Genomic DNA, 27,130 nt, shown 5'->3' with positions numbered 1-27,130 from the left:
TGGGTAGAATTAGTGGGTTTAGAAAGTACTGTCTGAAGATGCTACAAACTGCTACTACTGTTTGTCAGTAGTGGAGTGAGTGAATGGTTGTTGATGGGTGTCTATCCGACGGGGTGTATGTGCTAAACAGTGTTGAGCTTCTTGATTGCAGTTAAAGCTGTGTTCATCTAGGTAAGTAAGGAGTATTCCACCAGTCCTTATAAATGGGGGACAGGGTTTGGAGAGCTATGGGGTGAATTACTCACCACAGGATTCCAACCCTCTGACTCACTCTTGTAGCCACACTGTGTACACCAGGACTCCTGTGCAGGATCTGGTCAATGGTAACTCCCAGGATATTAATATGCCCTTAACAATAGGAGTGCAGACAAAAGGCAAAGTGCATCTGTTGTTCCTGTTATATTGTTCCAGGGTATCTTGTTCTGCTGAGACAATCAGGAATTTGCAAGTGGATTAAATGGTCCTCACAGGTGAGTTGAAGCAGTCACATTTAGACTATGAAGGAGCTTGTATTCCCTGCATACAGCAAGGTTCTCCACATGACCACATGAGAATGTTCAGTGTTCTTCACACATCACATCATTCCATGTTCTCCACGCATCAGATCACTCAGTGTTCCACACACCACCTCGTCAGAACATTGATTACCACATTCAGCAGTATTTTCTACACTACGTCAGAATATCCGTGTCCTCCACGCTACAACATCAGAACATTGGATCGTACAACAGTGTCTGCCACACCACAAAATCAGAACCTCAGCAGTAGCAGAAGCACCAAGTCCTCAATGTCACTGTCACCTGCAGTAGCACGTGGTCTGTAGGAAGTGAGACCATTTCTGCTATTCAACCATATAACAATTACAGCACGGAAACAGGCCATCTCGGCCCTTCTAGTCCGCACCGAACCAAGTCCTCTCCTCTAGTCCCACCTACCTGCACCTTGCCCATAACCCTCCATTCCCCTCCCATCCATATACCTCTCCAATTTTTCCTTAAATGACAAAATGGACCCTGCTGCCATTACTTCTCCCGGAAGCTCATTCCACACAGCTACCACTCTCTGAGTGAAGGTTCCCCCTCATGTTAATTCTAAACTTTTGCCCCTTAACTCATGACCTCTTGTTTCAATCTCTCCTACCCTCAAGGGAAAAAGCAGATCCACATCAACTCTATCTACCCCCCCCCCCCCCCATAATCTTAAATACCTCGATCAAATCCTCCCTCAACCTCCAAGGAATAAAGACCTAATCTGCTCAATCTTTCTTTGTAATCTAGATTCTGAAACATTTTCATAAATCTTCTCTGCACTCCCTCAACTTTGTTGATATCCGTCCTATAATTCGGTGACCAGAACTGCACACAGTATTCCAAATTTGGCCTCACCAATGCCTTGAACAGTCTCAACCTTGCCTTCCAACTCCTGTATTCTAAGCTTTGATTTATAAAGGCCAGGCTACTAAAAGCCTTCTTCACCACCCCATCCACATGGTTCTTCCCTGCCGCCATCAGATTCCTGAATGATCAATGAACCAGACACTGCCTCACTTTGACTTCTCGTGTTCTATTTTTATTTATTGTTGTAAGGTGTTTGATAAGAATTTTTGCTCTGTGACGCTGCTATAAAACAACAAATTTTGTGACTTGTTCATGATAATAAATTCTGAATAACCAAGTCTTCAATTATTACTCTATTACTTTAACAGCTTTTTCAAACTTCCCTGCAGATTGACCTGCTGCCTTCCCATTAAATGGTGATTGATACTCTGCAACCTGAATCCCTTTTGTGCCTTTTCTCCAATCATGCAATTACCCATATACTGCCTTGTTTACGGAACTGGAAGTAATCCAGAGTTGATCACTTCTAAAGTTCTACTTTTTACCCTCCACTCTATCCTCTCTCTGGAGGATCCAAAGCCCCAGCCACATCCCTCCACTGATTTTATGGGTAGGGCAATGACTTCTGCAGAAGTTGCTGGAGGAACTCAATAGTAGCATCCTTGGAGGGCTGCGCGGGTTGGCCTAGTGATACGCCTTTACAGCACCAGTGATCAGGACCCGGGTTCGAATCCCACGCTGTCTGTAAGGAGTTTGTACGTCCTTCCGTGTCTGTGTGGGTTTTCCCCGGGGCTCTGGTTTCCTCCCACCTTTCGAAATGTAGGTTAATTGGATGGCACGGATGCATGGGCTGAAATGGCCTGTTACTGTGTTGTATGTATGTTTAAATTTATCTAAATGTTTAAATGTAGTCAAACCCTCTCTTTGCCACGCGGTGCTGTGGATTTGCTCTAGATCCCATTCCCAGGTCACAGCAGTGACAACGGGTGGGGTGCGCCATACCCCCAGAGGATCCCTGTGCCCTTCCTGCTTGTCCTTGTTATTCCGTTGGAAGACCACAGACCTGCAGGCCTTACGCACACAGTGGCCGTGCAGCTCCCTTCCCCATGTTCAAATCCCAGTTTGGCCTTGCTTCTTCAGTCACAGAATCCACGATTCACTATAAGCCCTGCAATTAGGAGCACAGCAGAGAAAAAGCCCATTGCCTCTATACTTGATGCAAATCTTTGAGTGACTCTACCCACCCATTCAACCACGTCCCACGTTGATAATCTCTCCACCCCATTCTATGAGTATCAGGCTGACGACAACAGTGCCCATGTCTGCTATTACTCATGGAGTTGGGCTATGACAATAGTCTCTCTGTCAGCTTTTATGAAAAGACTTCCAAATTTTAGACATTCATCCAACCATGCATTCTTCATCTGCCTCCTCAGATCCCCATCATTACACACGATGAACAACTGTCTGGTGGACATACTTGAATCACGGTCAGGATCTCGAAGAATTTGATATCAGCATACTAATGTCGAGATTTTGTAATTTGGAGGATGCCAATCACAAATAATTTGCATTTAGTTATCCATTATTCCAGGGAATCCCAAAGTGCTGTGCAAATATTAGTTTATATCGCTGGAAATGCAAAGTAAAATATAATTTAAGGCCTACTGTGCAGTAACTGACAAGATAATTTGTTCTTTGATCTACAAGTTGATGGGCAAATTGACCAGGACAGCAGAATTGCCCTATTCTTCACCAAGTGGCTCTGCCAAGAGGGAACAAGGTCTCAGTTTAATCACTGGGCACTGGCCCATCCAACACTCCACTCAAGACTTCGGAATAATAGATCCAGACGAGATCAAAACTGATATCCAGACCATGGAATATCCGGACAGATAAAAACATTTGACCTACAATCAAATCCAGGAGAGAGAACCATCACAGCCAATAGGTTGACTAATGAGAGGCTGCATATTGAACTATCGAAGCCATCCTCCCTACCCAGAGCACTACTTCCTACTTAGTTTAGATTTACAGCATGATAACAGGCCCTTTCAGCCTGTGCCACCCAATTGACCCAACTTTTTGAACAATGGGAAGAAACCGGAGGCCCTGGGGAAAACTCATGCAGACACGGGGAGAATGTACAATATCCTTACAGACAGCGTGGGATTTGAACCCCAGTCCCAATCACTGGTGCTGTAAAGGCATTGCACTAACCGCTATGTCAACCGTGCTGCCCAAAGTCCTCTGCTTCTTTTATTCTTTCATTGGCCCTGATCATTTGTTTCATCATCTCTGCCCATTCATCTTCTTTTGATCCTCTTCCCGATTCCTTTGCTTCCTGCTTGATTTTCTCCCCCTCGCCACCTCCCTTCTCTATTTTACCCATCTTTCCCTTTGAGCTCCTGTCTTGGAGGAAGCAGTAGCACACAAACCCAATTCATCCCAACCAGTCTGCATTTTTACGTAGCCTCTCACCAACAATAAATCAACCTGCATTTCACTGATGATGACGAACTTCAACATTTTTTTTCTTGTGTTGGAGAGTGCTTGGAACCATGCCTGGTCAACGATTGTGAGTAAGGAGATGAAGAACCCAGTCAGTGCCAGGATGTACGGCACTGACATGGCACATCAGAATAGGCTGGTTTCCAAAGAAAGTGGTGACAGGTACTGCTTGAAGCTCCCATTACATGAGGATCTAACTTGACCTGCTCGTTGCCGGTTTGTTCAGTGTCAAGGTCAGTTGGTTTCATCATCTACTGACATCACACTTGCAAACAGTATCCTTAATAAGGACCATTCTAGATGTCAGTGTAAAGGTTAAAACCTTTTGTTTTTGATTCGTTGTTAATTTTGTGCCTATCCCTTTAAGAAAAATTGTTTGTAGTGTTACCATAGCGACTATGACATCATATGTTGTAATACTGAGCGGACCGAGAGCTTGCATCTCATTCTTCGAAGAATTATGAAGGGGACGTAAGCTTGATATACTTTTCTTTGAATTCGTCTTAATTTTGTCTATTTCTTCTGATATTTGTTTACAGTTGAATATCATTATACAGTATGCTTTGATTATTCATCGGTATGGAAATCTCAATGCGAAGTTATGCAAAATGTTTATCCATTTTATTAACGAATTAAAGCTACTTACAGCTGCAACTACAAAGTTTAGTTTATTGGATTAATAAGATAGTAATTCAGAATATCGTCACTCATGTTTCCTTGAAGATGACACATTTTGAAATTGGGACATACTAGAACTTGAAAAGTGCCGTCTATAATTATGATTCCAGGAAAAGTTATAATTGTGAACTTTGGAAGAAAGGCTCGTAAATTTGTCTGAAATAACTCAACTTGTTAAAAGAATTTTAGCTTTAACAAGAAATGGAGTTTTCTGTGTGAATATGTCTGATTGCGTAGTTTAAATTGAGCTGAAGCCTTGAAAAACACCAGAGACCTTGAAAAAGATAAGCCACTGCTAGCAGCCAGAATTTGGCAGGAAGCCTAGAATAATGTTTTGAAAACACTTGATACACCAGCTTGTGTGAAATTCTACACATCCAAGACAATTCAGCCAGAGAAATCCTCTTAAAGGGACCAAACAAGATACAAATTTGTTTAGTTCCCATGAACTAGTTGAAGCCAGGAGAAGACAGGCTGCAGTGTGAAGAACCCAAGATGGATAAGTCTCGTCGGGCTAAAGACCTCGAGCAAACAGCTCCTCTCAAAGAGCTGTTTGTGAGTTGAGCCAGCAAGGCGGACCAACAATGCTTGGCAGGAGGTTGGAGCCAGCCACGACTGAAGAAGCAGCTTCAACTACCAAGCAAGAAGAAGACTTCAATAAGGCATTGCAGGCCTCATTAGCTGACTTAAATGTTAGTGGAATTGAAACAGATGAAGGCACGTTGCAAAGCCCCACAGGTGCTGTACCGAGATCAGTGGTGTCTGAAAGTTCAGATGTGAACCCTGATGATAGTATTTCCAAGGTTATGAGCTCAGGAAGATCTTCAAAGTCTTCAAAAGCATCTAGGGCAAGTACAGCTTCGCGTGCTTCAAGCATATCAGCTATGCACGCTAAGGCGCAAGCAGACTTGACTACTAGCAGTACACAACGTGCGTGATTAGAGAAGAGCCGTGTTTTAGAAGATATGGAAGCTGAAATGAAGAATCAGCAACTAAGGCAAGAAGCTGAAATGAAGATTCAGCAAGAAGAACAAAAAAGAGAGAAAAGACTAGAGCTTGAGGAACAACGTGCTATGAATATGGCTGGAGTAAAAGCATTAGCTTAGGCTTCTGCAAGATTTATCAAAGTGAAATACCCAAAGAGCTTGCACCTAACATTCCAGCAGACTAATGGGCACCACATCTACAAGAAATGAGTCTACTCGAGCAAGGAGCCACGGGTGGATCTTCTTGTGCTCAAATGACAATGACCAATCCTGTGGAAAGACCTAGCAACATTCAATTTCTTCTGAGTGCACAATATATGAATCTTCCTGAAAGAAGAGTATTTCAAAAAAGTTCAACCATGCGAGTTGACTATACTCATTCACTGATGTCTCTTCATGTTGCTGAAGAACCAGCGACAAGTCAAGGATCCCCACCAGTTACTACTCAAGGTCCTACATCTATGGCACCAATTCAAGTTCCTGATGCTTCATTCACAACAAGACAACCAGTCGCAAGCCACAGTGACAAAGCAATATATTATCACTCATAGCAAAACAAAATGAAATTTCTGCCATGTTAGCGCAGCAACAAGGTTCAGATGGTTTACCTAAGGAAGAAATTCTTGTTTTTAATTGAGGTCCATTACAATATCTGGCGTTCATGAAATCCTTCGAACATCACATTTAAAGTAATACTAAAACCACTAAAGATTGTCTATATTACCTAGAACAATATACTGGAGGACAGGTGAAGGAACTAGTCAAAAGTTTCCAATATATGGAGCCAGACCAAGGTTTTAAAAGGAAAAAATAATTATTGCAACATCATTATGGCCATGAACTTAAAATCGCAAGGGCCCACATAGACAAGGTTCTTTATTGGCCAGCAATAAAGTCAGAGGACACAAAGGCTTTACAAGCATATTTCTGAGAGGATGTTGTTACGCAATAGGAAGTAGTGTACATTTGCTTTCTGATTTGCCGATTATTGTCAATAAATAAGCTGAGGGACTTGGAGAACCAAGGTTGCAGAGATTAAGATTCTTTCTGAAAGGGACACCACTTTTGAGGATGTTGAACAATTTTTGGAATGGCATGTGCATGTTAACATGGTACCAGTACTTGGAAATATTGAGGATACTTCAATAGTTCCTAAAGATGTAAAGTGTCTAAATCATTGTCTCAACAGAAACTAAAGGGAAGTACCTTTGTTACTGCTGTGTTAGATACAAGCACAAGAAAGAACAAGGAAACAAAGGAAAATGAAGATCAGACTGTTCAGGAAAGCTGTTGGTATTGCAAAGATAAGCATGCTTTAGAAAAATGTTCACGATTGGAGAAAGTCGTATGACGAGAATGGAATATGTTTCAGTTGCTTGTGTAAAGGCCACATCAGTAAAACTTGTAATACGTGACTCAGTTGTGATATATGCAGTTTAAAGCATTTCAAATCACTGCATACTCAACAAAGTAAAGTTGAGAAGAAAGTCAAACAATCTGAATCCAAGACTAAGTCAAAGAGAATGCCTCAGACAAACAGTCTTACTGGGGCCAGTGACAAAGCTCTCTCAATAGTTCTTGTGCAGATTAAAGCTAAAAAAGGAAGCTTCTTACTGAAGGCCTATGCATTTCTTGATCCCAGGAAGGTCCGCATCAATTTGTACTGTTGGATTAAAGAATTTAATTATTACAAGAAACGACAAAAATGATCTAAAGCTAAAAGCAATTTTGTATGCAGAGACATTGTAATTATCATGGATGATTCTGCACCAAGAAATTCTTGGTTTCTGGGGAAAATCGTGGAAACAATTCCAGACAAAAAAAGATTTTGTTTGGTAAGTGTGGATTACAACCAAGATTGGTTACTTAAATCAACCTATTACTAAAATCTGTCTTTTACAAGAGGTAGAAAATTTTATACTTAACATATGTACTTTTGTATTTATAATAGTAATTATTATAATAATTAGGGGCTGGAATGTAAAGGTTAAAACCTTTTGTTTTTGATTCGTAGTTAATTTTGTGCCTATCCCTTTAAGAAAAATTATTGTTTGTAGTGTTACCATAGAGTCTATGATGTCAGATGCTGTAATATTGAGCGGACCGAGAGCTTGCATCTCATTCTTCGAAGAATTTTGAAAGGGGACGTAAGCTTGAGATACTTTTCTTTGAATTCGTCTTAATTCATCTTATTTTGTCTATTTCTTCTGATATTTGTTTAAAGTTAAATATCATTATATAATTGATTTATTCATCGGTATGAAAATCTCAACGTGAAGTTATGCAAAATGTTTATCTGTTTTATCAATGAATCCAAAGCTGAAACTACAGAGTTTGGTTTATTGGATTAATAAGATAGTAATTCGGAATATTGTCGCTCACGTTTCCTCGAAGATGACATGTTTTGAAATTGGGAAATACTAGAACTCGGAAAGTGTCATCTATAGTCAGGTACCATGGAGATTTCTTCTTAAGCACTTTTGGCTTTGTGGGGCATAGAATTACCTGATGACCAATCACAGCGTTTGATGGCCCTGGGCCTGCACTTGATTGAGGTTAGAAGGGGGGTGGGGGAATCTCATTGAAATATACCGAATATTGAAAGGGCTGGATAGAGTGGACGTGGAGATGTTTCCAGTAGTGGGAGAGTCTAGGACCAGACGGCACAGCCTCAGAATAAGAACAGAGATTAGGAGACATTTCTTAAGCCAGAGGTTGATGAATCTATGGAATTTGTTGTCACAGGCAGCTATGGAGGCCAGGTTATTGGGTAGATTTAAAGCAGAGGTTAATAGGTTCTTCATTAGTAAAGGCATCAAAGGTTATCAGAAGGAAGAAGAATGGGGTTGAAAGAAAAAAAACACATCACCCACAAGTTGAATGGTGGTGGAGTCGATGGGCTGAATGGCCTAATTCTACTCCTAAGTCTCATAGAAAGAAGGAATAATTATGAGAAATGATTATGTGAACTGTGAAAGCCATCAGTGGAAAGGAAGGATAGATGGTACTATTGGTAGTTTCAGGATTTGAGAGTTCAAGAATACAGGCACCGTTAAAAGCAAATCAGTGAGCAAAGGCTTATTCTCTGGAGTAGGGTCTAAAGAGACGGAACTCTACTTAATGATTCATTCAAATGAAAGAGAGAGAGATATGAATAAGCACGGAATGACAGCATACACAGCTTGAGAAGTGACAGGTAGTGTGTATGGTTGGCTTGAGAGGAACAATGTGACTCTGGACCAATCGAGTGCAATATTCCCTACCTCATTCTCAGTCTGTCATTGGCTAATAGAGTCCCAAGACTTTCCACTATCTCCAATAATTATTGGTGCAGCATTGACCACACGGGTGGAAAGCACCAGCTGAGAGATCCCCATGTTTCAAGTTATAGGCACCAAGTCTCACAGGCAGATAGTTCCAAACCAATCCCGCCATGTGCTAAATTCTGTCATCCCAGGTGGAATGGCTCTTAGGACAATTCACAAGGAGAAATGATCTTCTATTAGCTGTGATAGAAATTGGTCTTGGTTGCCCTTCCAAAGTCTGGACTTGGGCTTGGATGGGGAAACCGAAGGTCTCCCCAGGAAGAGGTGGCACTTGAAGTGGGAATGCAGACTGGCATCAAAAGTCCCTAAAATACTGGAAGGTTTCAGGTCAGAGCATCTACGAAGAAAGCCAAGGCTCATTTAACTCATACAAGAAAGTAAAATGTTTTTATTTTTGTTTCCACACTGCTGGCAGGTTAATGTGCTTCACAATAATCACACAGTATTGTGAGCACGTTTCCCCATGTAATCCACAAACATGCAAGGAACAGCCTGCAGTTCGACGGACAGGATCTCAATCAATATCCATACATGTCAGCTTAATTCCCTTTTCGATGGCTCAGCTTGTCCCACATTTACGCCCTCTCCGCCCCATCCATCTGGTCTTCAACATTCCCAAACAGGGCCCTAAGCTATTCCTCCCCACCCCATGTCCCCAGTTATCCAGGTCACAGGTTGCATATCTCATTCTCCAGTGCTCATCAAGGACAAGGCCTGTTGAGAGATGACAGATCAAGTGATCCCTGCAATGTTGTTGCAAATAGGAAAAGAAAGTTCTAGAACGTGAGGCTCACTCTGAAGAGCTAAAGATGTGTGGCTGCCTGTGTTTCCCTGGAGACAGTGCTCCCATCTTGAGCTCATTGCTTGGCTTTCTTCACAATGGTCCCCACTGCAGAAATGACGGTGGTCTTTGCCCCGGTGGCACTGGTGGTCACTGTGACGACTCCCGGGAGAGTGGCAGTGGTGGTGATGATGGTTGGCTGAGCTATCGTCGTCACCGGCACAGCAGAGTCCCATTTACTCTTCCTTTTTTGAGAGTCTGGTGAGAGGGAGGAAAGGCAGCTGTAAAGTAAGAACATTTACTTGCAGACCAATGTAACATCAATAAGAGCAAACTGGCTGGGGGGGGGGGGGGGGGGGCAAGTTCCACAGCTGAAGGTGGCCCTTGCGACCCTTGTGCCACCTTCGTGTGACCCCTCACACCTTGCCCACTCTTGAATGCTATCCTGTGCCATATGATCTCCCTTTTGTGTACCATCTTGCCCTATCTGCCCTCACTCGCGTTCCTCTGCCCCACATGCTTCCCTTGTGATCCCCCTGCACAACATGCCCTTCTTTATGTTCCCCCACACAATGTACCCTCCCTCATCTTCCCCCTGCCCAACGCACCCTCCCTCATGTTCCCTCCTGCCCCATGTACTCTCTCTCTCAAACCTTGCATATTATGCTTCCCAGCCTGGATGCACTGAGTTGCCAGTGATGAGTTCCAAAATGCGACACGTTACCTGCTGCGGTTGTGCTTGCTGTGGTGGTTGTGGCTGTGCCAGAGCTGGTGTTGGTTCCAGTTTTTGTTCTGGTTACAAATTCAATCTAAAAAAATAAATTGAAACTTGCATCAATCAAGACCAACCAAACCACTTGAATGTAGACTCCCTCCTACATTCAGTCCTCATCTGAGCATAAATTCACATACTTATGCTCAGCATGTTGACAGTGAGTTGGTTTCCACGGTTATGTTAGTGGACAGGCAAGAGCGCACCTGGTACAGTGAGGAGGGTGTGCAGACTAGCAAGTCAACTCTAATAGTAATACAGCCATACAAGGTAGCAGGGCAAGAGCATGTTACAATGAAAAGGTTCATCTAGAAGGTAGTAAGGGCTGCATGAGAGTACTGCTGAAGGATTCATTCAGAAGCCTTCTGGCTATAGGGAAGAAACTTTGAGCTTCAATTACTGCAACAATTAGGCTGTTGTCAGACTATTGACCATAAGGGCAGCCAAGTCTTCAATTCACATAGAGAACCCACGTTATGAACACCTGACTTATGGGCACCCTGTACATAGGAAGCATTCGGGAGACTGACTGGATGGGAATGGACTTGCTGGCTGCTGTGGGATTGCAGCTCTTTCGGGTGGGAACAGGACATTTCCTCATTAATTCTCTCCCACCCACCGCACCCCATCTCTGAGCAGCAATCGTTGGGGGCTAGATGAGAGCTGGGAGCCCTGAGCAGGCTCAAATCTCTCACCCAGTCAGTGAGGCTGGCCAGCGGCCACTTTCCCCACTCCTGCTCACTCTCCTGTACACTGTTACTGTCAACTTCTGACTCATGAAGGGGTCAGGCTAGGAACGGTTTGAGGAACAGAACCCTGTCTGTCCTGTGGACCTCTGGTTGAATACATTCATCTTTGTCTGTTCCTTACCCGAGATGTGCCTGGCACATTCAAATCAGCAGCTTGAATGCCCAATCCCATTCATTTCCAAACCTTCCTACTTACACTCTGTCACATTGCCACAGAAATGCTTTTGTCACCTCGAACCACATCGCTGACCACCCTCTCAGAATAATGGGTGGTCATATTTCGGAGACAATGATACCTTGTTCGTGTTTGAGATGCATTCCCAAGAACAAGAGAGTGAATACAATCAGGACCAAAAAGGTCATTTTAGCATTACAAATATGGATGCAGAACTGACTGTCCTGTGCTGGAGCTCTTGCCCTTGCGCGTCATAGGATGAACTGCACCGTAGCTTGATGTGGAAAGGCTGCTGTGAAAGATAGCATTGGCAGGCCAGTATGAGCAGTGAGAGTGGTCTTTGCTGATGAGTGGAGACACCGTCTCATCTCATCTCTGAGTTTCTTCACCACTTTCGTGTATTACACCCGCTCTATCTTTGTTTGGCAACAAAGGGGACCGACAACAGCTGCCCTCAGACCCAACAGAAGATGATGAGAGAAACCAGAGGGATCAGACAGTCTGCCCACACCTAAAACAGGAGCTACCAGTCCCTCCCTCACTGCGCTGGTGCCCAAAACCAGTCCCGACAGCAGCCTCTCCACATCAGCGCGAGCTGGTGGAGCGCAGGGATACTGGCCGAATTTTCAGCACAGCAAGGGACATCCAGAGCAGGTGCCCATGAAAAAAGAGCGGACCATGTACCCTCAAGTGGCCAAGAGTGGAGGAGTCACATGATGGAGTAGTGGCCGGTCGGGGAACTCCAGCCCTCTCCGGAAAAGTTTAAAAAAAACAGAAAACACAAAGGCACAAACACGAAAATTAAAGTAAAGTGAAAGTAAAGGAGGGAAGAAAATGGCAGCGAAGAAAGAAAAGTCGAAAGCAACGGGAAGAAGAGAAGAAGAAAAGACATTGGAAGAAGAAGGTGAAGGCCTTACCTGTCCGAGGAGCCCCACCGTGGAGAGAGAAGCCCGCTCCCTCAGGTTAGTTGAAGTCCCGAGCTCGGGACTACAAAAATGGCTCGCGGAGCCAAGCAAAAGTGCGCAACCGCGCATGACAAAAAAAACACTGACGGGAGGGGGGAACAGCTGAGGAGTCGATCTCCACAGCTGAGAATGACAGCCACAGCACAACAACAAGAAGAGAACATAGAAAACAACGAGAACAAGAAAGAAGGAAAGTATAAGGAAATCAAAGAAACAACAGATGACCAACCCAGAGGAAGAAGAAGAAGAACACAGAGAAATGGAAGAAGAAGAGAAAGGCAAGACAATGGATATATTTTTTTTTAAAGAATATATAGAATCAGTAAAAGAATGGCAATCACAAGAATTTAGTGAAATAAAAAGAAGAATTAAAAGTACAGAAGAAAAAATGAATAGATTAGAGATGGTCATGTCAGATATAGGAAAAAGAGTGGACAAGGTGGAAGAGACTCAAGAGCTGTTAGCTCAGAAGATAGATATAATGGAAAATTATAATAGAAGAAATAATATAAAGATAGTGGGCCTTAAGGAAGATGAAGAAGGCAAGAATATGAGAGAATTTATAAAAGATTGGATCCCCAGGGTCCTAGGAAGACCAGAATTACAGGAAGAAATGAAAATAGAAAGGGCACATAGAACATTAGCCCCTAAACCACAACCACAACAAAATCCAAGATCCATTTTAGTAAAATTCCTAAGATATACAACAAGAGAAAATATATTAGAGAAAGCAATGAAGAAAATAAGAGAAGACAAAAAGCCACTGGAAATACAAAGGTCAAAAATGTTTTTTCTATCCAGATATAAGTTTTGAACTCCTGAAGAAGAGGAAGGAGTTTAATACAGCAAAAGCGATCCTATGGAAAAAAGGATATAAATTTATGCTAAAGTACCCAGCGGTACTTAAAATAGTTATTCCAGAGCAGCAAAACAGACTATTCTCGGATCCGGAGGAAGCATGAAAATTTGCAGAACAACTACAAAACAGACAGAGAGATGAGGACATGTAACGAGAGCAAAAATGACCACGAACTATATGTATATGTGTATATGGGTATATAAATATATGTGTGTGTATGTATATATGTGTGTACATGAGTGTATCCGTATTTAAAATAAATATATAGAGTATAGATAAGAATTAATAGGGAAAGAAAGGGAAGAGAGGAAGTAAGGAGGGAATTAAGAGAGTGACCTTTGTTGTTTATGAAAATTAAAATCTTTTCTGGGGGGGGGCTGGGTGGGAAGGAGTTACGGTCACTGCGAAATCAGTTGACGCTTGCGAGTGAATTCGCAAATCCAAATGGAGAGGGGAGATGTGATTGCCCGACAAGGGATAAAGGGCAACTCAGGAAGGGGAGGGGATAGTGGGGTTAAAGAAATTTTAGATAGGAGAATAAGGGAAATATTTGATGTTTTAGAAATGTTGTCTTACAAAGTGCTCAAAACAAGAAAGCAGAAATGGATAAGAAGGAAAGGTGATGATGAGGAAACAGAAAGGAAAGATAAACAAAGTATGAAATGGCTATGTTGAACTATATGACTTTAAATATTAATGGAATACATAATCAAATCAAAGGAAGAAACTGCTAAATTTACTGAAAAAAGAAAAAATTGATATAGCATTCGTGCAAGAAACACATTTAACTGAAATGGAGCACAAGAAATTAAAGAGAGATTGGATAGGACATGTAACAGCAGCGTCATATAATTCAAAAGCTAGAGGAGTAGCTATATTAATCAGTAAAAATGTACCAATTAAAATAGAAGAGGAAATAATAGATCCAGCAGGGAGATATGTAATGATAAAATGTCAGATATATTTGGAGTTTTGGAATTTACTCAATGTATATTCACCTAACGAAGAAGATCAAAAATTTATGCAAGATATTTTTTTGAAGATAGCAGACACGCAAGGGAACATACTAATAGGAGGGGATTTCAACCTTAATTTGGATTCAAACATGGATAAAAGTGGGAAAAAAATTAACAGAAAGAACAAAGTAACCAAATTTATAATTAAATCGATGCAAGAAATGCAACTTTTGGATATTTGGAGGAAACAGCACCCAAAGGAAAAGGAATATTTATATTATTCGGGTAGACATAAAACATACTCAAGAATAGACCTATTCCTGTTATCAGCTCGCATGCAAGACAGAGTTAGAAAAACAGAATATAAAGCTAGAATATTATCGGACCACTCACCCCTGATATTGACAATAGAGTTAGAGGACATCCCTCCAAGAATGTATAGATGGAGATTAAACTCCATGCTACTTAAAAGGCAGGATTTTAGAGAATTCATTGAAAGACAAATTAAAATGTACTTTGTAATAAATACAGAATCAGTGAAAGATAAGTTTATACTATGGGACGCAATGAAAGCGTTCATCAGAGGGCAAATAATAAGTTATGTAATCAAGATGAAGAAGGACTACAATCAGGAAACAGAGCAGTTGGAAAGGGAAATAGCAAATATAGAAAAAGAATTAGCAATGAAGGAAGACACAACTAAAAGAAGAGAATTGGAAGATAAAAAAATAAAATATGAAACACTACAAACATATAAGGTGGAGAAGAACATAATGAAGACAAAACATAAATATTATGAACTAGGAGAAAAAACGCACAAAATTCTAGCGTGGCAGCTTAAGACAGAACAAACTAAGAGAATGGTATTGGCATCAAGGAAAAAAGATAAACAAATCACATATAATCCAATGGAGATTAATGAAAACTTCAGAGAATTCTACGAACAATTATACCAAACTGAAAACGAAGGGAAAGAAGACAAAATAGATGAATTTTTAACTAAAATTGAACTACCAAAATTACAAATAGAGGAACAAAATAAACTAACAGAACCATTTGATATAGTAGAAATACAAGAGATAATAAAAAAAACTACCGAATAATAAAACAACAGGAGAGGATGGATTCCCAATAGAATTCTATAAAACATTTAAAGATTTATTAATTCCTCCCCTCCTTGGTAATCAACCAGATTGATAAAACACAAAGTTTACCAGATTCATGGAAAATAGCAATAATTACAGTAATACCAAAGACAGGGAAAGATCCACTCGCACCAGCGTCATATAGACCAATATCTTTACTTAACACAGATTATAAGATAATAGCTAAACTATTAGCAAACAGATTAGCTGACTATGTACCAAAAATAGTAAATCTAGACCAAACTGGATTTATTAAAAAAAGATGAACAACAGACAATATTTGCAAATTTATTAACTTAATTCATGCAGTAGAGGAAATAAAGCTCCAACAGTAGTGGTTGCTTTAGACGCAGAGAAAGCCTTTGACAGAGTAGAATGGAATTATTTATTCAAAGTACTACAAAAATTCAGCCTACCAGAGAAATATATTAATTGGATTAAAGCATTATATAAGGGGCCATTGGCGAAAGTGACAGTAAATGGATATATATCAAAACAATTTAACTTAAGCAGATCAACAAGGCAGGGATGCCCACTATCGCCCTTATTGTTGGCGTTAGCCATAGAACCACTAGCAGAACTGATAAGAACAGAAAATAAAATAAAATGGATAAAAATAAAAGACAAGGAATATAAAATCAGTTTATTTGCAGATGACGTTATAGTATACTTAACAGAACCAGAAATATCAATAAAAGAATTACATAAGAAATTGAAGGAATATGGAGAAGTGTCGGGATACAAGATTAACGCAAATAAAAGTGAAGCAATGCCAATGAATAATGCGGATTTCTCAAAATTTAAGAAAGAATCACCATTTAGATGGCAAATGCAAGCAATACGATACCTAGGTATACAAATAAATAAAAACCTCGGCCATCTATATAAACTCAATTATTATCCACTAATGAAAAAATTACAGGACGACTTAGAGCATTGGAAAGACTTACCACTAACACTAATAGGAAGGATAAACTGTATTAAAATGAACATTTTCCCAAGGATACAATACCTATTTCAGGCATTGCCAATACACTTGACAGAGAAATTCTTCAAGGAGTTAAAGAAAATAATAAGGAAATTTTTATGGAAAGGGGGGAAACCGAGGATAGGACTAGATAGATTAACAGAATGGTATAAACAAGGAGGTTTACAACTGCCAAACTTTAAAAATTATTATAGAGCCGCACAATTAAGATACCTATCAGATTTTTATCAAATAAGGGAAAAGCCAGATTGGACAAGATTAGAACTAGATAAAATAGGGGAGAAGATACCCGAACATATATTATATAAATGGAATGAAAAATTGATACAACGTAGGAATTCTCCAGTATTACATCATCTGCTCAATATTTGGAAGAAGATTCATGTAGAAAGGAATAAAACAAATTACCAACCACCAAAACTAATACTGACGCAAAATCAGCTAATCCCTTTTACAATAGATAACCTTTCCTTTAGAGAATGGGAGAAAAAAGGGATCAAAAGAATAGAAAATTGCTTTTTGGGAAATAAATTATTATCCTTTGAACAAATGAAGGATAAATATAATATAACTCATGATACAGTGTTGGCATACTACCAACTGAAATCCTACTTGAAGGACAAATTGGGAAGCAGTCTGAGGTTACCAGAGGGAAGTAATTTTGAATATGTGATTACAGACACAATGATAATCAAAAAATTTATAACAAACATGTATATTAAACTACAAGAAAAGGAGAATGAGGAAACAAATGGTAAAACTAAACAAAAATGGGAACAAGATCTAAAGATAAAGAATGAAACATGGGAGAAGTTATGCTCAGGAACTATGAGAAATACAATAAATACGAGTTTACGTATGATACAATATAACTGGATACACAGGCTATATATAACACCTCAAAAGTTAAATAAATGGGACCCAACAGTATCTGACAGATGTTTTCGCTGTAAAAAGGAAATGGGAACAACAATTCATGCAATCTGGACATGTGAGAAAGTGAAAAAATTTTGGGAAGATCTAAACCAGATATTAAATAAAATCACAAAAAACAATATACCAAAAAACCCAGAGATCTTCCTCCTAAGTAACATAAAAAAACAAAGAATTTGGACTTGATTTGGATGACGCACAAAAAAGATTTGTTAGGATATCCTTAGCTGTAGCAAAGAAATGTATTATGTCAGCCTGGAAATTAGAAGATAACTTGAGAATACAATAATGGTATATAGAAATGAATAAATATATTCCATTAGAAAAAATAACATATAATTTAAGAAATAATATTACAATATTTGAACAAATATGGGAGCCATACATGGAACATAATAGAGAAAACCTATCGGGGACATCTACCACCTAAAATGACAGACGGAGAAGAGAATGAAAAGAATTGACTCAGTGGAATTTCTTGTTTATTTTTATTGAGTGACAACATTGTTTGACGGGTTTAATGTATCTTAGATTCAGAACTTTAAATGAATGGGAGGGGAGGTAGGGAGGGTGGGAGGGGAGGAGGGAGGGCGGGGGGGAGAAAACGACACTGTATATATTTGAAAAGGAAAATGTATGTATCTTGATCAATGTGGTTTATAGTGTGAAAAATAAAAAATTTAAAAAAAAAGTGGCCAAGAGTGCCTTGATCAAATCAGGGATGTGCAGGTTAGCACTCACTGGGCAGGTTGTCAGTGCAATTAGATGGTAATCAGGTGCAATTGTATTCATTCTAAACAAATCCTTTCTCATTTCTCCAAACTCAAGGAGATGCCCAACCTCTTCAGACAAGATAGCTCACCCATTGCAGGTATCAATTCAGTAACTACCTTCCACTGCATTCACATCCTTCCTTAAATAAGAGACCAATACTGCAGACAGTTCTCCAGATGCAGTCTCACCAATGTCCACCCTAATTTTATATTGTAATGCCCTAGCAATGAATGACAACGTTTTGTTAAGAGTTCCTCTCTACTTTTTTGTACCTACATACTAGACCTCTGTGTATCATGCAGTAGGATGTCAATATCCTCTGCATGTCAAACCTCGCAATTCCTCACCATTTGGATAACAAATACTTTTTAAAGGCACAACTCTACATTTTTTCTGTTCCATTTCCCAAAATTTTAAGATGTTTTTAGACATACAGCATGGTAACAGGCCATTTTGGCCCATGAATCCGAGCCGCACAATTTACACCCATTACCCTACACCCGGTACGTTTTGAATGGTGGGAAGAAGCTGGAGCCCCCGGAGAAGACACAGGGAGAACGTACAAACACCTTACAGACAGCGCGGGATTTTAACCCCGGTCCTGATCGCTACACCAACTGTACCACACTTTTCAGATTAATTTTGGCTAACGTGGCAACATCTCGATCACAAAAGGCAGGCTCTCCCCAAGAGTACTGCGTCCTGCCATGGAACTATATCAGCGTTACTTTGTCATTGCTGGGTCTAAATCCTGGAGCTGTGACCCAGTAGCACCATGGAAACACTTTCATCGGGACTGCAGAGGTTCGAGGTGGCAACTCACCACCATCTTCTTAAGGTTGATTGGCGATGAACTACAAGTACTGGCCTTGCAAGCAATAACCAGATGACCAATAAAAATCAAATAAACAGAAATATAATGAAGGGATAGTGTTGCAACAGAGAAAAGTTGCAATGCTTCCATTTGGATCTACCTTCTCCAAAGAGCTTCAACAGTGGTCATGTACACTCACCTTTGTCCGTTCCTTCTTGGCTTTCTCTATCTTGTCCATTTCTATTTTCTGTGCTTTGGCTGTTGGAGGAGAATGAGATGGGCATCAGAACAGACTAGAACATGGTTCTGTCAATATTGACAATGATCAATACAGGTGCATATAGTCGTCAGAGTCGTTCCCACAAGCTCCATTAAAATATTACCTAGGGCTTCATAGTACGAGTCTTCTGACCATCCATGAGGGTCAAACATGTCCTGCAGAGAAGGTAACATGTTAATAAATGCATTGGAATAACATCCTTCCCTGCTCTACTCCCACTGCTCTGACAGTAACTTTGCATCCATATCCCACTACCGTCATTGTAGGTTCAAGCAAGACACAAGTTCAAGAACTAATTGGACCTAGTCATTTATTTATTGTAAATTGCTTTGGAATATCCTCAACTGGAGAGGTTTGTTGAAATGCAAATCTTTCCTTTTGCCTTTTTGACCTCAATCTCTAAGGGACAAACATCAAATAGTTTGATTTTTTGGAGTCCTGTAATTCTCCAGTCCCACTTTAAAACCATATTGATTTATCTTCGATCCCCACTGGCTGCAAAGCTCTAACTTTCAACAATCCATTAAATGAGAGAAGGTTGTTCAAATGCCCACCTTTGTGGACCTGCTGATTATTTTGATCTCTCAACCTCTGGTAAACTAACCATTTGATCCCTTTATCTATTCATTCTACTGTTTTATTAAATTATCTTAATCTTACAGCCCTGATCTCAAATCAGCGCACAGCAGCATAGCAATAAGGAGGTTGTCAGTGCAGTTACACAGTGATCGGTCAAAACCCCTCAGGATCGTATTCATTTCAATCAAGTTCCCACTCAATCTTCGAAACTCCAGGCCTTGCCTGACCAACTTCTCCTGACAAGACAGTTCACCCATTCCAAGTATCAGCCTTGTAAAAATTCCCTGAACTGGGTTATAACCTTGCTCACAAAGAGTATTCTCTGCTTGCTAAAGGAGTTCAATAGAAATTATTGTACTTAATGGACATGAGATTTTCTGGTTTGGCATCTAATATTCAAATATTAAGAACCATTAAATAGTTCAAGAAGCAGAAGCACAGTGAAACTACCCCTAAATCAGCACCCGATTGGCAATTTCATTCCATGATTTTATTCTGATGCAGTACAGGGAAAAATAATGGCCAACTGGACAATCTCTCAACTGGTTAATGTAATATTAAAGTTAAGGAGAGTGTCTCTGAGGATCGTAATACGGCATTCAAGGAGTTTGGTTGTAGCCTTTAAATATTGTCCACTTGCAAAAGCAATGAATCATTCAAGCACACAGCTTAAGACTTTGGGTATAGGTCATTTACAACTCTCTTTTGGTCATCCTCAAGGCTTTAAATAAAGCATCAGAATGAAATAATTCAGAATGAGCCAGGTAAAATTCAGGGGTTAGATCCACTGTATTTTAGATCTGAACTGATTTGTATAAAACTCCATAATGCAGCACCAACTAGTCTCTCAGAGCCACTGAAATGAAACCAAGATTTCACTCATGCTTTCTTCCCTAGCAACCCAGAACTGGGTAACATCTCCCCTCCCCAGGCTGATCCATATTCTTACTCTCTTGAGCATTTAAAATCTAGTATTTCCTGATGCAACAATGCTGTAAAATCATAGAACATTACAGCACAGAAAACAAGCCCTTCGGTCCTTCTGGTCTGTGGCAAACTATTATTCTGCACTCCCACAGACCTGCAACCAGTCCATCTTAAATGTTGAAATTGAGCCCACATTCACCACTTCACCTCACACTCACACCACTCTCTGTGTGGAGAAATTCCCTCTAATGTTCCCTTTAAACTTTCCCCCTTTCACCCTTAACCCATCCCATCTGGTTTGTACCTCATCTACTCTCAATCTCTTACTCTGTCCTGGCTTAATCATACTGCAAGGTCAGAAGCAATCACATGTGCTTATCAATACAAGAAAGTTAGATACATTATAACTAGTCAGTTTTATTTGAACTGAGGAAATTACATGTACCTTAGGATAGTTTGTGCCGAGCTCATCGATGCCACAGAACTGGATCAATTTTTCATAAATACTGAGAGAGAGCATTAGAGAGAGAGAGAGAGTGAGAGAGCGAGAGAAGGGAACTGTTAAATTCAAGGCATACAACATACTGATGGCTTTATCCAGTTAATAATGAAATATATCAGCAAGAGTTGAGCATTAATTTCCTTTAGAGGATTCCTCTCCATCTGGAATAGGATAGAGCCAACCTTTCCCCTAAAATAGACACCTGCCCTAAAGGAAACCCAAAGAATACTCCCCCCCCCCCCCCCCCCCCCCCCATTTCTGTATAAAACCAACAAGATCCCAGGCTCCTGAGCTGAATCAGAGCCTGACCTCAGAACCCCTCCCTGCTTCCGAGCACTCTAAAACCATCAGGTGCAAACCTGGGGTTGCGGAATTCTTTCTTCCTTTGAATGATGTTGTTCATGTCAAGTCCTTCATTCAGCTTTCTGTCGTACAGCTTCTGAATCTTCTCCTGCAGAGACAGAATAAAAGAGCTGATATTAAACAACAATCAATGCAAAATTAGACGGCTGAGTTTATTTGTATATTTATGTATGATTTTTATCGGAATAGACAAATCCACCCAACATTTGCCCAGTTCTGCTGGTGACCAGAGGGATCGAAACCAACGCCAAACAGATCCTCATTACACAGACCCATATCTTTTTTTTTGCAGGATCACTGAGTTGTGATTCTGGTTTCATTCTCCACCTCCCTGGCCCGACCTCAGTGATCATTATTACTGCTGGTGCTATGCAAACCAACTAAACCTCCGGTTCAACATCTTCCGAACTGAAAATAAAAAATACTGAAAAATCTGGCAATACTTGAACATTGGAGGTAAACAAATTCTGAGTCGAAGATAATATGTTTGGCTGTAATTTTTGTTCAAGTTCTTTTCGTCCAAGTTACTTTCCACATCCCAAAAGGTATATGAGCTGCTATGGTAACAGCCACTGCAAATTGACCCTAGTTTTAAGTAAGTCATTGAATATGAAGGGGTGGAAGGCGGAAGGTAGTTGATTGAAAAGTTGATGATTAAAAACATTTGGACTGGACGAGATATACCCCAGGTTACTACAGGAAGTAAGGGAAGAGCATTGGCAATAATCCTCTCTGGCCACAGGGTAGGTACTGGAGGACTGGAGAATGGCAATTTTTTTAGGCACACAGACGTGTATTGTGTTATTTAGGTGAACAAAATCATGAGGGGCAAAGATGGTTCAAGTTCTAGATTATTGTCACATCGTACACACTCAGTACATCAAGTCAACGCTAACATGTATGGAACCACATAAAGTAAAACAATAAAAGCACAGCTTACAGAGTATAGAGTTACAGTGATATGGTGAATGGTCACAGGTTTTTTCTTCCAGGGTAGGGGAGTCTAAAACTAGAGGGCCTTGGTTAAAGGAGAGCAGGGAAAGATTTGAAATGAGGGGTAATATTTTCACACAGAAAGGGCATATATGGAATGAGCTTCCAGAGGAAGAGGCAGGGGCAGTTACAATTATGATATTTAAGAGACATTTGGACAGGGAAGATTTAGAGGGATTGTAGGAACATGGACTAGTTCAAAAAGGCAACTTGGTCAGAATGGAACTGGACCGAAGGGCTTGTTTCCATGCTATGTAGCTCTTGGACTATCTGCTACTGCACCTAATAGCCTGAATACGTCTGAGATTGTCTGATCTCGGAAGCTAAGCAGGCTTAGGACTGGTCAGAACTTGGAGGGGAGACCGGGTGCTGTAGGTTTCTGTGAGGGGTGCTGGACAAAGTGGCGACTCTCTGTCTGCCTTTCGTGTATGTTACATTCTAAATGTATTACGAGACAATAATGGAACCTTTACTTTTCATTCTACAGATGATGCCTGATCTACTATTGCCACAAGTTTGTTTTTATTTCAAATTAATTAGCCTTTTGTGCATCTCTTCATGGCTTAATATAATTTCTACTAATGAGCATGTGGAAGCTGTTGCAAAGAAGGAGGGAAGAAGCAGTGAAGTCCCCCTTCAAAACCGAGGGGACCAGAATATAGATATTAATTGACATTATCAACAGCAGGAACAAACGCAGCAGCAGATTTTCCAAAATTGATGATTCCTGGATTAAAGAAGGAAACTGTGGAACTTCCCAGCTTCTATTGTTTTGGCAAATGAATTGACTGAGCACACACAGCAGATGTTTTACATTACCAAGCTTCACAAATATAACCCAGCTTCTCTTGCCCATTTGCCTTAGACACTAATTCTATACGTGCATCATAGGTTGGGTGGGATGGGTCAGTACTTACTGAGTCACAGGAAGATTTGTGTGTGTGTGTGTGTGTGTGTGTGTGTGAGAGAGAGAACAGAACATGTCCACACACAGTTGGAAGCAGCACAAGCTTCCTCACCTGCTCAACACATTCCATGATATTGGCCAAGATATTACTCATTGTAAACATTGCAGCTTTGAACCTGTGGGTGTGTATATGTGCAGCAGAAGGTAAAAAAAATGATCAGCAGTCACACCCAGTTATTACCTTTATAGATTTCTGATTCTTTTGAGGGATGAAAGGAAATTACCCTATTACTTCCTTCCACCTCATTCTGCTTCACCACTTCTTTGAGGGGGGCTGGTCTATTTCACAGTCTATGCTCCTTAGGTACAACTTAATTTCAGAGTAGCATGTCGTGCACTTGATGTTGAGACTACCCATAAACAGGAGTGTTTAAAATCACTTAGGCTGGCAACGGAACCCATACACTTGACCTTATATGTCATTTAAATTGGTAAAATGGCTTAAAGTTACCAGATACTTTCAGACAAAACTAAGTACTAAACCACACAGACAATAATCAATGTACTGCAGGTGCTGAAAACCTGAAGTAAAACTGAAAACTTTGGAATTACTCGGAGCTGGGCAGCATCCACAGATACTTTCAGACAAAACTAAGTACTAAACCACACAGACAATAATCAATGTACTGCAGGTGCTGAAAACCTGAAGTAAAACTGAAAACTTTGGAATTACTCGGAGCTGGGCAGCATCCACAGATACTTTCAGACAAAACTAAGTACTAAACCACACAGACAATAATCAATGTACTGCAGGTGCTGAAAACCTGAAGTAAAACTGAAAACTCTGGAATTACTCGGAGCTGGGCAGCATCCACAGATACTTTCAGACAAAACTAAGTACTAAACCACATAGACAATAATCAATGTACTGCAGGTGCTGAAAACCTGAAGTAAAACTGAAAACTCTGGAATTACTCAGAGCTGGGCAGGATCCACAGAGGAACAGAATTAATGCTTCAGGTTGATATTCTTTCATCAGAACTTTGAGCAAAACCTTGGTCAATAATGGAGAATGTGAGTTAAATGAGAAAAGAGATTTTATAGAGTGAATTTTTAGGGACATGATGCTAAGGTCATGGCTGTCAAACAGATGACTAATTATCAAAGTGACCATACGTAATTTTGACCAATTACTGGCTCTTACAATTCTACTTTAGCGTGAGTTAAGATTTTCATGATGTTGGGAAAAACAGCTGGTGATATAAAGACAACATACTCATAATCTCCAGTGATCCAGATTCTATCCCGATCTCTGGTGTGTCTAGGTGGAGTTTGCATGTTTACCCTGTGACTGTGCGGGTTTCCTCTGGGTGCATTGTTGGCTCCCACATTCAAAAGAGGTGTGAGTTGTACCTCTGTAAATTGTCCCTAGTGTGTAGAACCTTGGTGGAGTTGACCAATAAAGGGAGAATAAAATGCGAAAAGTGGAAATTGGTGTTCGATAGTCAGCATACACGTGGTAAGCCGCAGGATCCATCTCTGTGCTGCATAAAGACCAGTTTGAGCTGTCTACGTGGAGTCAGCAGCGATCAGTTGATTGACATTTAGGGAAAGTTGTCTCACCAGAGGACGTGGGATCCTGGCAAACCACGGCTTTGATGATCAGGATCGGAACACTGGAATTGATGATGAGTTATTGTCATACAAGCACCAAAATTCTTACTGGCTGCAGGCAAACAGATACTTGTAAACATAATAGTAAACTAAATGAATCAAATTAAAAGGGACAATAAATACCCAAAATAGATAGATAACAAATATTCACAGTAATCCTCGTGACAGAAAAGTGACTTGTAATAGTTCTTTTATGCTGTCAGAGGAGCCTATGATTGGTGTACCAGGGCAAGGTTCTAGAATTTGATAGATGTTGGAAGGAAACTATTTTTGAACCCAGAAGTTCTGGTTTTCAGGCTTCTGTACCTACTGCCCGAAGGTAGCAGGAAGAAGAGGTTGTGACCAAGGTGATGGGGTCCTTTATGATGTTGGTTGCTTTCTTGAGGCAGAACCTTTTTTTCAGCAGATGTCTTCAATGGATGAAAGATCAGAGCCTGTGATAGACTTGGTGTTAACTACCTTCTGCAGCCTTCTCTGTTCAGGGGCAGTCAATTTTCCAAACCAGGCCATGATGCAACCAGAAAACGTAAAACAAGAACATGTGCAAATGCTAGGGTTGAGTGCAAACCATAAAAATGCTAGAGAAACTTGGCAGGTCATTTGATGTAACCAGCCAACATACTTTCCCCAGAACATCTGTCTAAGTTTGATACTCTATCCAATGACATGCCAAATCTCCTCAGACTCCTTCAGAAGTAGGGGCGTTGTTGTGCCTTCTTCATAGTTGCCTTCATGTGCTGGCGCCAGGGGGAGGTCTCCTGAAATATGACACCCAGGAACTTCAACATTCTGACTTCTTCACCTTGTTCCCATCGATGCAGACAGATGTCCGGTTTTTCAGCCTCTCCTTCCTAAAATCAACAATCTGCTTCGGGGTCTCACCGATGTTGAGAACAAGACTGTTGTTCCAGCATCACTCATCCAGATTCTCGATCTCCATTTTGTATTCTGACTTATCCTTTCCAGTTAACAACAGCGGTGTCATCATCAAATTTGTAAATTGGGTTGAAATGTTGATAACCCCCCCTTCCCCCCAGTTCTTCGTGTCAAGTGGGACATCTATACTGAGGTTAGTGAATCTGCCAGAGAAGCACAAAAGCTGCAGATGCTGGCACCTTGAGCAAATAGGAATTCAGCAGGTCATCCATGGATATTTATTTGTCTGCTTAATGAATTTGCTGATTGATTGTGTGGTTAAGGTGTTCATCTTCCTTCCAGTACAGCTACACCCATTGACACCCACTGTCTTGGCGCACACGGAGAATAGATTTCAACTGTACAGGCATAACCGACAGAGAGCACTGACTGAATCTCCAGACAAAGGCAGAAAATAGAGTCAGTATGGTTTGGGCTTCTCATGGTTGGACGGAGTCAGCTTGTACATTTTATCTGTGTTGATTGATAGTCCATTTAGACCATAATAACATCCATATATAACTTATCCCTGGATAAAGCTAGAGTGTGTTAATCAGATTTGTTTTAGGACAAAGCACTGTTGAGCCTCAAAGAAAAACATTTGCCACATCATACCTTCTTTCCAACCTAACTCTCAATACTTCCTCCAGTTGTGCTCCATACCTGTAAATGATTGGAACATCTTCCCAAGGGTTCAGGAGGGATTTTGATGTCATCCGGGGACATGTTCCTCACTTTTTCTGAAAATGAAGCTAGAAAGGAAAAAAAAAGCAACATTAGGTTTAGGGATAAAGAGAGTTCAGCTCCTCAAACCATTTCAGCGCAACTCAGTCAGCTTACAAAACAAACTCATCCCAACTATTTATGTCCATCTATGCTCCGTGCGAATGATCCTTTCTCCTCTGATTGGAATTACTTCTTTCTCTTGGTTTCTTGTTCACCAATACCTAAACCACTGTTTTTCCCATGTGAAAACGGAGAATGTTGCATCTTAGCCCAACCTGATCCAAGCCTCAACCTAAACCCTTGTGGGACAAGAAAGCCAATCATCAATGATATCTTTGCATGCATAAAGCCACATTAATATGGGCCGAAGGATCATAACTGATAGCAGTTATGAAAAATTCAGTCAAAGAAGGAGGCTTTAAGTAGATCTGTAGAGAGGGTGAAGGAGGAGGGAGACAGTAGAGTTTGGAGCTTTGGCGGTTGAACCTACACCCTTGCACTGCAACGGAAGTCAG

General features: G+C 40.6%; 1 protein-coding gene across 1 annotated transcript in view; it reads right to left on the bottom strand.

The window, feature by feature from the left end:
* Nucleotides 1-9,211: 9,211 nt before the first annotated feature.
* Nucleotides 9,212-27,130, bottom strand: part of sap30bp (SAP30 binding protein) — a 113,388-nt gene continuing 95,469 nt past the window's right edge. Inside the window, exons 5-11 of the mRNA XM_069929325.1 lie at nucleotides 26,553-26,641; nucleotides 21,397-21,488; nucleotides 20,981-21,041; nucleotides 19,133-19,184; nucleotides 18,949-19,007; nucleotides 10,344-10,428; nucleotides 9,212-9,877 (exon numbers count right to left, since the gene is read on the bottom strand). Coding sequence (XP_069785426.1) covers nucleotides 9,696-9,877; nucleotides 10,344-10,428; nucleotides 18,949-19,007; nucleotides 19,133-19,184; nucleotides 20,981-21,041; nucleotides 21,397-21,488; nucleotides 26,553-26,641 — 620 coding nt within the window. The 3' untranslated portion in view covers nucleotides 9,212-9,695. The remainder of the gene's footprint in view (nucleotides 9,878-10,343; nucleotides 10,429-18,948; nucleotides 19,008-19,132; nucleotides 19,185-20,980; nucleotides 21,042-21,396; nucleotides 21,489-26,552; nucleotides 26,642-27,130) is intronic.

Source organism: Narcine bancroftii, chromosome 3, assembly GCF_036971445.1.
Source record: "Narcine bancroftii isolate sNarBan1 chromosome 3, sNarBan1.hap1, whole genome shotgun sequence".
NCBI lineage: Eukaryota > Metazoa > Chordata > Chondrichthyes > Torpediniformes > Narcinidae > Narcine > Narcine bancroftii.
This window is presented reverse-complemented; position numbering and strand designations above follow the sequence as displayed.